The 9,925-nt window shown below is 39.2% G+C and overlaps 2 protein-coding genes across 3 annotated transcripts; one reads left to right on the top strand and one right to left on the bottom strand.

The window, feature by feature from the left end:
• Positions 1-31: 31 nt before the first annotated feature.
• Positions 32-838, bottom strand: LOC122666585 (protein PROTON GRADIENT REGULATION 5, chloroplastic-like). 2 transcript variants are annotated; one of them, XR_006333684.1, is made up of 3 exons: positions 477-838; positions 158-321; positions 32-117 (listed from the first exon to the last, which is right to left on the bottom strand). XR_006333684.1 is itself a non-coding variant. In XM_043862603.1 (2 exons), the coding sequence occupies exons 1-2, from the start codon at positions 756-758 to the stop codon at positions 217-219; spliced, it is 387 nt and encodes a 128-aa protein (XP_043718538.1). In that variant the 5' UTR covers positions 759-838; the 3' UTR covers positions 32-216. The 2 variants fall into 2 exon arrangements, 1 of the variants encoding a protein (XP_043718538.1); XM_043862603.1 differs by having other exon boundaries at positions 32-321.
• A 3,044-nt stretch (positions 839-3,882) lies between these two features.
• On the top strand, positions 3,883-9,145 carry LOC122667285 (cellulose synthase A catalytic subunit 4 [UDP-forming]). The gene is made up of 11 exons (XM_043863538.1): positions 3,883-4,184; positions 4,292-4,410; positions 5,031-5,103; positions 5,216-5,372; positions 5,466-6,078; positions 6,168-6,305; positions 6,463-6,588; positions 6,681-6,893; positions 6,983-7,498; positions 7,785-8,135; positions 8,341-9,145. Exons 1-11 carry the CDS (start codon positions 3,902-3,904, stop codon positions 8,920-8,922), a joined length of 3,171 nt encoding a protein of 1,056 aa, XP_043719473.1. The 5' UTR covers positions 3,883-3,901; the 3' UTR covers positions 8,923-9,145.
• The last annotated feature ends 780 nt before the right edge of the window (positions 9,146-9,925 follow it).

Raw genomic sequence — 9,925 nt, 5'->3', positions numbered from 1 at the left:
AGTAACAGACTTGTAAGAAAGGATTTCAACAGATAAGCGATTGAGAAGAAAATGGAATACCATATGGAATAGGGGAAGATCTTTTAACTCGTGTAGTTTACAATCTGATCCCAGGGAATATACACATCTAGATTCTGGGATTCCTTAATTATAATATAGAACAATGTTCCATGGAGATGTTTGAAGAAAGAAAAATGAAAAATACAACATAATTCATCAAGCCAGAAATCCAAGCCTTTCTCCATTCTTCTTTGCCAGTCGAATCAGTCCTTGTCTTTGTTTTGCATCTGCTCCAATTGATTTACAGAATTCAGTGATTACCTGTAAAATGTTCGTTTCAGAATGACATAAGTAAACTATTACTACTTTCTTCCCATCCAAAACCCTCAACATGACCGACAGAAAAGGAAAAAGCCAAGAAAGCTTGGTGATGGTCATACTAATACTATGGAGGATAAAAATATGATTAAGCGGACCTGTGAGTGTAAGGCGATGGCTTTGCCTCTAAGCTGATTGAATCGCTTCTTCCCGATGATGTTGCGGGTTAAAACAACTGCTGGTGCGAAGAGACCCTTTCCTTCATTGACGTTCTTCATAACTGGTTGCAACCGTATGGGTTTACCCACTCGAACCCATCTCGGAACCGATTTCGCCACTGAAGCATAGTCTTCACCAGCCAAGGAAGTACCCCAACTTCCATGGAAGGAAGAGCCAAGACCTCCTTTGAACCCAGTTGCAATAATTGATGTAGTAGCCATTGCAGAACAGAGAAGTGTTGATGATGCTGAAGAGGTTAGCTAGTCTTTCTGCTGTTCGTAGACTAGTGAAACTTAAGTGTGAAAGGTGTTGATTTCTTAGGTTTTCTTTGAACGGTTTAGGTGTAAAGTTGAGAGCCTCTGGTTTATTATTGGATGGAAGAAGGAGAAGCATAGAAAGCCACACGTTGGAGGCTCGGATTTGGGCTCGGTTTGCCCTTTCCAGAGAAAACTCTGTTATTTTGGTCTACGGTCGAACACATGGCGGACTTTGGCACGACGTGGGTCCGACCAGTCCATCAATCTGGGAACCATGACCGTCCATCTTAATATATTCTAGAAAGATCCCTCTCTGTTTCGACTCACCCCGCCTTTTTGGACATTTCTTTAATTAACTGTACACAAAAGATGCAACAAAAGTAATCATCCAACGGTCAGGAACATCCCGAATGAGGTATATTCTTGCCGACGGTGGTCATTTTTTTCCAACTTATTTTCCTCTCAAGATGAAAGTGAAACAGGTTCGTCAAAATTTCTAATATTTTTCATACAAGCAAACAACTTATGAAAATAAAAAACTTTCTAGCTTCTTTTCTTTTTCTCAATATTCGGACTAACCCAATTCCCAAACAGTACAGGAACACAGATTAAAACGAGCTCGACGGTCATTGGTGAATACTCTTGGATTTTATTTTATTTTTTTATATATTTTTTGTGTGTTTGTGAAAATAAATAGCATGCAAGCATTAATAAAAAAAACAAAACAAACAATTAGGAAGAGTAAAAGAAATCAAAAAATCCCTGAAAGCTTAACTTTTATGGGACTTAATGAGCAAGATCATTCTTTGCCTTTCCAATAAAACAAGAAATAAAGACTAAGAGAACCATGGAATAAGATTTTCCTGAATCGCTTAATTCTTGGATTGTAGCTCACTCAAGGTAGGTCCGGAATTTATGCATTTGTCTACAAGTTGGGAGTGATTAATATGGGGTAACCGATTCCTTTTAAAATCTGTGAGGGAACTATAGAATTTTTTTTATTTTTTTGGGGGGTGTGGGGGAGTATTCATTAAACCACCCAAAGAAACTAGAGCTGTAAAGCACTTTGAAAGTTTCCCCCAAACAAAACCTTTATATCAAATGAAATGGCATATAAAACAACAAAATGAGCACAATTTAGAAACCACATACTCAACAAAAAGTTTATGGAAGAGGGTTGGGCTAGCTTTAGGTAAGTTAACAGCATACATCAATCACAGGGCTCGACACAGGAGGACAAATGAGTATTTTCCTTTAGGGGAAGAGAGAGGATAATACATGTTGAGCACCCTGGTGGCATGGCTAATCTTTTTCTCAACATTTTTATAAGGAATTAAGCCTTAATGGGCATTGCTTAGAAACCAGAACAAGCAATGTGCAACCATGGGCCCGGTAGTAAAGCTTCAATTGACGATAGCCAATTGCATAAATGATGACAATATAATATTTCTAGTCATTATTAATTTTTAATGACTATATTTCAACGGTTCTAGTATTTGGCGGTGGATTTCTTGGTAGTTACTCCCCCAACCCCCCAAAAAAACACTTGGATTGATGTGATTTGATTCAGTGCAACCTAATTTTGACTTTCTTCAAAAAAATACTCAATTTTTACTAATGAAAATCTGGATTACAAATAAATTTTAGAAGCAGTGATTAGGACGCATTCTATATCATTGACACTGATTAGAGCACATCCTATCGCATTGGGAGTGTTATAGTCCTTTAATTATCATCCAAATTACTATTAAAATTAAGGGGTTCCTTACATTACCCGAGTACAGTTTCAGGCAAATGAGAGAATCCCTTTTAGAATATGACAATAGGGAGAGATGCATCAATGACATATCACCTCTTCACGAGAACAGTAATATGTGAGAGGGTGTGCAATTTCAATCTCCACCAATTGATTGAATGCTATCTGGTTTCCCCGGTTGTGGGAGGTTTCTCATTGGCAATTTGCATTGAATTACAACGTTCTAGTTTAGAAGTACAAAAGCCATACTCATATTAACTAATGGGAAGACAAAAATTTTTATCCTCCCAATACCTTAAAACATGATAAATAAGTTATGAAAATGTTATTTTGGAGAACATTATGCATTTAAAATCTTGTTTTGAGTCATGTAATTTCTTGTTTGTTCTAAAGAAGCAAAACAGCATAGCAGACTCTTTGGCAAGGAGAGTGTTGTCTCATGTACAACAACTTGGCCAATTTCCGATCTATGGATTCAAACTCAATGTAATCTTTCATCCATGAGTTTTTCAGATCCTTCTAGATAAATTTGGGGGCATTTACCAAAAATATTTATGAAAAAATGCTGACAACTTTGCGGCTTTCTCAGACTTGTTTTCTAACATGGCTTCAGTGATGTTCTTCATTTCATTTACATGGGAGTATGGAAATTTTCAAATAATTGTTACATATATTGCCCTTATATAGATTCTTTTATATTCTTTTTTTTTTTTTTTTTTTTGGGTTTTGATGATTTCTTTATATTCTACTATTTACCCCAAAAAAAGAAAAAAAAAATCTTTATACTCTACTCACATAATAAACAATAGGATCCATATTGATATTTGTCTAATAATATTCTGACCATGTGGACCCCATATGAATGATACCATATTTTAACCAGTCATTGGTTGTAGTGTGCAAATTCCTTCTGTGGTTGTATGAAACTCTCTCTCCCAAATATTGAATCAATGCAAGCAGCCACACAAGGTGTACGTTTGGAAAGAAAAACTCTTTTAAAGACGGTGTGGTGTTAACTATGATTTTATATATGAAGCAGCCCCAACTCAACTCAACTCAACTCAAACTCAAGGCAACGCCTTAGAGCTGAAGGAAGCTAAATATGTAGGGGCCATTTTTGCCTTAATGGCTGAGCAATCCGTCCATCAACCTCACTGTATTGACGTCTCTTCGACTCAAACCATCGACCTCCCAACTCACAGTTGGTAAGAGAAACTACAACCTCTCACCTCACCTTCCATAAAAGCTATCTTACCCATTCTCTCTTCCTCGATCTCCCTCACTCACAATAACCTATCCATCATCTCTCTACTTTCCTCATTCTTCTTCTTCTTCTTCTGCGGCACCGGTCATGGCCATGGCGTCCACCACCATGACCGGTCTAGTTACAGGTTCTCAGCAGAGAAACGAGGTACATGTGTTGCATGGCAACGAGGCTCGGTCACCCACACGCCAATCTGTTACGAAAATATGTAGAGTTTGTGGAGATGAGATTGGATTTAAGGAAGATGGGGAGTTGTTCGTGGCTTGTTACGAGTGTGGGTTCCCAGTTTGTCGACCTTGTTACGACTATGAGAGGAGTGAAGGTAACAAGTGCTGTCCCCAGTGCAACACTCGCTACAAACGTCACAAAGGTTCTCTCTCTCTCTCTCTCTCTCTCTCTCTCTCTCTCTTGCTTTGTGAAGTGTTAAGGAAAACTCACAATATATGCTTAATTATAAGGTGGTGTAACTATTGGCAGGTTGTCCTAGAGTGGCAGGAGATGCAGAAGATGATGGTGATGCAGATGACTTCGTTAATGAATTTCAGATTAAGGGTCACCCTGATTCCCCTGTTCGTAATCATGTTGTACCTCACTCGGTATGCCTGCCTCGTAACCAGATTAATCTGCTTTCATATGTAGAAAAAACCATGAACCTCTAAAACCATGCAGAAAAAGAATGGAAATAATAAACAAACAATCACACACAATGTACACAAGGATTTACATATATGGTTCGGCAAGATTGCCTACAATGAGATGAGATCGATTTGCTTCACTATCAATGAAGAATAAGATTATAGATGCTCATCCTCACACCTCTCTGATATTGATTACAGAGAAAGAGTCCTTGATTGATACAAATTTCTAATGAAATCTTATATAGGAAGTTTATCGTAATACCCATATAGCCTTAAAAAAATTTCTTGGGGACCGTTAACCCTCCGGAATCAGCACACTTATGCAAGTGACGGAATACAAGACTGATTATACCCCAACATCATATTAATCCCCACCCCTCACCACCCCCACAAAAAATAAGAAAATAAAAAAATCTGCTCACTCATATAAAAACTCATGACATTATTTATCCTTATTGAAATCTATTTCTAAGAAATTGAAGTAACTCTATCCAATGATCAATCTTTTTGTTCTTAAATTATTGAAACTATGCTAAAGGGTACTGTTAAAGAAATCAAATCGGTGTTGAGTTTTACAGGAAACTGGGGACTATAACCCACAACAATGGCAACAGCCCAATGGCCCAGCTTTCAATTCCGTTGCTGGAAGCAGTGAGTCTCACCCCTCCCCCTCTTCTCCAGTTGAGAGTTCTTTTTCTTCTTACTACTCTGTACTTCCTTATTTCTTGAGTGATATGATCTATTGCAATACGTGTGTACGTAGTTGCTGGTAAAGATTTTGAAGGTGATAAGGACTTGGAAAATAATGATGAATGGAAAGAGAGGGTAGAGAAGTGGAAAGCAAAGCAAGAAAAGAGAGGATTAGTGAGCAAAGAAGATGGAGGAGGAAATGATCAAGGCGAAGAAGAAGACGATTATCTGTAAGATTTATTACTAATATGTTCTTGGAGATAATTTATTAGAAATTTTACTGCAACACCAACATATTAATTATTTCTTCCTTAATTGGCTAGGATGGCCGAAGCCCGGCAACCATTATGGCGAAAAGTCCCAATTTCATCGAGCAAGATTAGCCCGTATCGCATAGTCATTGTTCTCCGACTTGTCATCCTTGCTTTCTTCTTCCGTTTCCGTATATTAACCCCAGCAACTGATGCTTATCCCTTGTGGCTCATCTCTGTTATTTGTGAAATATGGTTTGCCCTGTCATGGATACTAGATCAGTTCCCCAAGTGGTACCCCATCAACCGTGAGACTTATTTAGATCGCCTTTCATTGCGGTTTGAGCGTGAAGGCGAGCCTAACCGTCTTGCACCAGTTGATTTCTTTGTCAGTACAGTTGATCCATTGAAGGAACCACCAATCATAACAGCTAATACAGTTCTCTCAATCCTTGCTGTGGACTACCCAGTTGAGAAGGTGAGCTGTTATGTGTCTGATGATGGTGCTTCAATGCTCCTCTTTGATACATTATCAGAAACAGCTGAGTTTGCAAGGAGATGGGTACCATTTTGCAAGAAGTACAACATTGAGCCAAGGGCTCCTGAGTTCTACTTCTCCCAGAAGATGGACTACTTGAAGGATAAGGTTCAGCCAACTTTTGTGAAGGAACGCAGAGCCATGAAGGTATGGGACAACCTCCCTATGTACTTAGCTGCCTTGGTTTCACTCTCCTCTTAATGTAAGTGGCTATTTGTTGTGTGGTGAACTTGTAGAGAGAGTATGAAGAGTTCAAGGTGAGGATTAATGCATTGGTGGCAAAGGCTCAGAAGAAACCTGAAGAAGGTTGGGTGATGCAGGATGGGACACCATGGCCAGGGAACAATACTAGAGATCATCCAGGAATGATTCAGGTCGGACATTACAACCCTTAATCTTTCTCAAGTAACTGATAGATATGCCCCCCACTCTAATCACAATTCATGAATTTCCTCTAAAATTATGTCAATAGACAAATCCAGCAACCTCTATGAGTATGTGTGGATGATAATTGGGGCTGTTGCTTTGCAGGTATACCTAGGAAGTGAAGGTGCCCTTGATGTGGAAGGTAAGGAGCTTCCTCGACTTGTTTATGTCTCGCGTGAAAAACGACCTGGATATCAACACCACAAGAAGGCTGGTGCCATGAATGCTATGGTGAGTAGTGGACATTATGTGAGTTTAGTATATTAAGAAGAGATCCTTCATTTTCATGTTGCATTGTCATATTGTGTTTTTGTGATCACTAGGTCCGGGTCTCTGCAGTACTCACCAATGCACCATTCATGCTGAACCTTGATTGTGATCACTACATCAACAATAGCAAGGCTGTAAGGGAAGCTATGTGCTTTCTGATGGATCCTCAGCTTGGAAAAAAGCTCTGCTATGTCCAGTTCCCACAGAGGTTTGATGGTATCGATCGCCACGATAGATATGCTAACAGGAATATTGTATTCTTCGATGTAAGTCTACTGCAATTTAGAAGTCATTAACCTCTCAAAATACAGCAAGTCCTCTAACAACCCCCCCCCCCTCCTTTTTTTCTATGTAGATCAACATGAGAGGTTTAGATGGGATCCAAGGACCAGTATATGTAGGAACTGGTTGTGTCTTCAACCGTCCAGCATTGTACGGGTACGACCCACCAGTGTCAGAAAAGCGACCAAAAATGACATGTGACTGCTGGCCTTCCTGGTGCTGTTGTTGTTGTGGCGGTTCTAGGAAATCAAAAAAGTCAAAGTCAAAGAAGGGAGAGAAAGGATTGTTTGGAGGGTTTTATGGCAAGAAAAAGAAAATGATGAAGAAGAGTTACACCAAGAAAGGATCCTCGGTCTTTGATCTGGAAGAGATTGAGGAAGGGCTTGAAGGTTATGAGGAGTTGGAGAAATCTTCCCTCATGTCACAGAAGAACTTTGAGAAACGGTTCGGGCAATCACCAGTGTTCATTGCATCAACACTCATGGAAGAAGGTGGTCTTCCTCAGGGGACCAACAAGACTACCCTTGTTAAAGAGGCTATTCATGTTATTAGTTGTGGCTATGAAGAGAAAACTGAATGGGGCAAAGAGGTAATTCAGATCTTTTTTTTTTAAAGCTTCTTCATCTTCTTGTCATGCATGAGCTGTACATTTAACTATGGATTCATATTATACATTAATCTTGCACTTTGCAAGTCAAATGAAACTTCTTAAATTACCAAGACTACTGCAAAACAGTGATAAGTGAAAATTCAAGATTGAACAAAAGCAGGGCTATTAGATTGTTAACCCTGGGTATTCACCATTGCATAAATTAATCCAACCACTAATGTAAATTCCGTGTGTTCTAAGTTCTAACAATGATTGTTTTTCACAGATTGGGTGGATTTATGGATCAGTTACAGAAGATATATTGACAGGGTTCAAGATGCACTGCAGAGGATGGAAGTCGGTGTATTGTATGCCTAATAGACCTGCTTTTAAGGGTTCAGCACCAATAAATCTTTCTGATCGGTTGCACCAAGTTCTGAGGTGGGCTCTTGGATCGGTTGAAATATTCCTTAGCCGTCACTGCCCTCTCTGGTATGGCTATGGAGGAAAATTGAAGTGGTTGGAGAGACTTGCTTATACTAACACCATTGTTTACCCATTCACTTCCATTCCCTTGCTTGCCTATTGCACTATTCCGGCTGTTTGTCTTCTCACTGGAAAATTCATCATTCCTACTGTAAGTTATTACATTTTTTTTTTATGAATTGCTTAATGTAATGGAAACTAGTAAGCCTCTTTTCTATTATGAACAAATTGGTTCAGACCAAATTGTTCAAGTGGACAATTAAGTAGACATCTATAGTAATTTTGATTTAGTTGGTTCATTATCTAACACTGAACTGTTATTTACTTTCTAACCGGAAATTTCCCATGTCCCACAGCTGACCAACCTGGCTAGTGTATGGTTCATGGCTCTCTTCCTCTCCATTATCGCAACTGGTGTACTAGAGCTCCGGTGGAGTGGTGTCAGTATCCATGACTGGTGGCGTAATGAACAGTTCTGGGTGATTGGAGGTGTCTCAGCCCATCTGTTTGCAGTCTTCCAAGGCCTCCTTAAAGTCCTTGCAGGAGTTGACACCAACTTCACTGTAACTTCAAAGGCTGCAGAGGATTCTGAGTTTGGGGAGCTTTATCTCTTCAAATGGACTACACTTCTAATCCCACCAACCACACTAATTATCTTGAATATGGTTGGAGTGGTCGCCGGAGTTTCCGATGCCATTAACAATGGGTATGGCTCATGGGGCCCCTTATTTGGGAAGTTATTTTTTGCTTTCTGGGTCATTCTTCACCTCTATCCTTTCCTCAAAGGATTGATGGGGAGGCAAAACAGGACACCAACCATTGTTGTCCTCTGGTCAGTTCTTCTTGCATCAATTTTCTCTTTGGTTTGGGTTCGAATTGACCCTTTTTTGCCTAAGCAGACTGGACCGATTCTTAAACAGTGCGGTGTTGAATGTTAGTCATGCCTTTGGGTCCTTGGCTGCCTCTCTACTTTCCCGTCCTTGCAGTTTCTTCTTCTTTTACCCAATTATTGAGTCTTCACATGTTTTGGTGTACAAAGTTGCTGAAGGTGTGACATTAAACTGTTATGATAAAATTTTGCAGTTCATGTTCTGAAATGAGAACCATTGGCTCTTATAGTGTAACAAATACAATGAAAGCTGTGAAAATTGGATTTCTTCATGCAGGTTCTATTCATTTTGCTCCCACCCCCCCCCCCCCCAACCCTCTGTTTTCCAATCTTCCCTCTTTCTTCTAGGCACCAAAGAACAAAGCTTAGAAAATGTATTTCCTATTTGCAATAACTTGAATTAAGGGATCATAATTGAGATATATCACAGTATGACCATTTACAATACTTAAACTAACATGATCCATAATTCACCATTACCCTTCTACACCTGGACACCCACAAAGAAGCAAGGGAAATTCCCCTTCAACTTCTATGAGCTAAGAAGTTTTACCAAGATATTTTTCAAGTTCTCAAAACAAAACACTGCATGTGTAGGACTATCTAGGCCTAATCATCACCTAAAGTGCATTTTATTTTACATTAGCCAGGCCCAAGATGCTAGGTCAATTTTCCAAATATTTTGTGTTATATTTCCTCTAGGAAGAACATGAGAAAAGTAACGACTCCTTAATACTCTGAGTATGTTTACATTGAAGCTAAACTAGGGATGTAGATAGCATAACAATATGGGACTTGATAGATTAGTCTTACTACATAGCATCTTGGAATCCAGAGAGAACCAGCTTGCTGAGTCTCAAACAAGTAAATGCAAAATGGGCAAATAAGGATTGGTTAAAGCAGCAACCTTATGGAGTGCCAGGATTAAACTGACAAGAATACATTATATATATATGTCTGAGTGAAGCCCATCTATAGACACACCAAGATCAAATTGTTTGTAGAGTTTTTGAGATACCTAACACCTTAAGTACTTGCAGTTCTGTGCTGAC

The sequence above is a fragment of the Telopea speciosissima genome, chromosome 7, assembly GCF_018873765.1.
Source record: "Telopea speciosissima isolate NSW1024214 ecotype Mountain lineage chromosome 7, Tspe_v1, whole genome shotgun sequence".
Lineage (NCBI taxonomy): Eukaryota > Viridiplantae > Streptophyta > Magnoliopsida > Proteales > Proteaceae > Telopea > Telopea speciosissima.
The sequence above is the reverse complement of the archived record's forward strand: the minus strand, read 5'-3'. Positions and strand labels throughout refer to the sequence as shown.

Excerpts from the sequence above, each read along its gene's own strand:
- LOC122666585 (XM_043862603.1), bottom strand. The coding sequence starts at position 758 with ATGGCTACTACATCAATTATTGCAACTGGGTTCAAAGGAGGTCTTGGC. Across the intron at positions 322-476 it reads CCATCGCCTTACACTCACAG|GTAATCACTGAATTCTGTAA; the intron begins GTCCGCTTAATC and ends AACATTTTACAG.
- LOC122667285 (XM_043863538.1), top strand. The coding sequence starts at position 3,902 with ATGGCCATGGCGTCCACCACCATGACCGGTCTAGTTACAGGTTCTCAG. Across the intron at positions 6,306-6,462 it reads ATCATCCAGGAATGATTCAG|GTATACCTAGGAAGTGAAGG; the intron begins GTCGGACATTAC and ends GTTGCTTTGCAG. Across the intron at positions 6,589-6,680 it reads CTGGTGCCATGAATGCTATG|GTCCGGGTCTCTGCAGTACT; the intron begins GTGAGTAGTGGA and ends TGTGATCACTAG.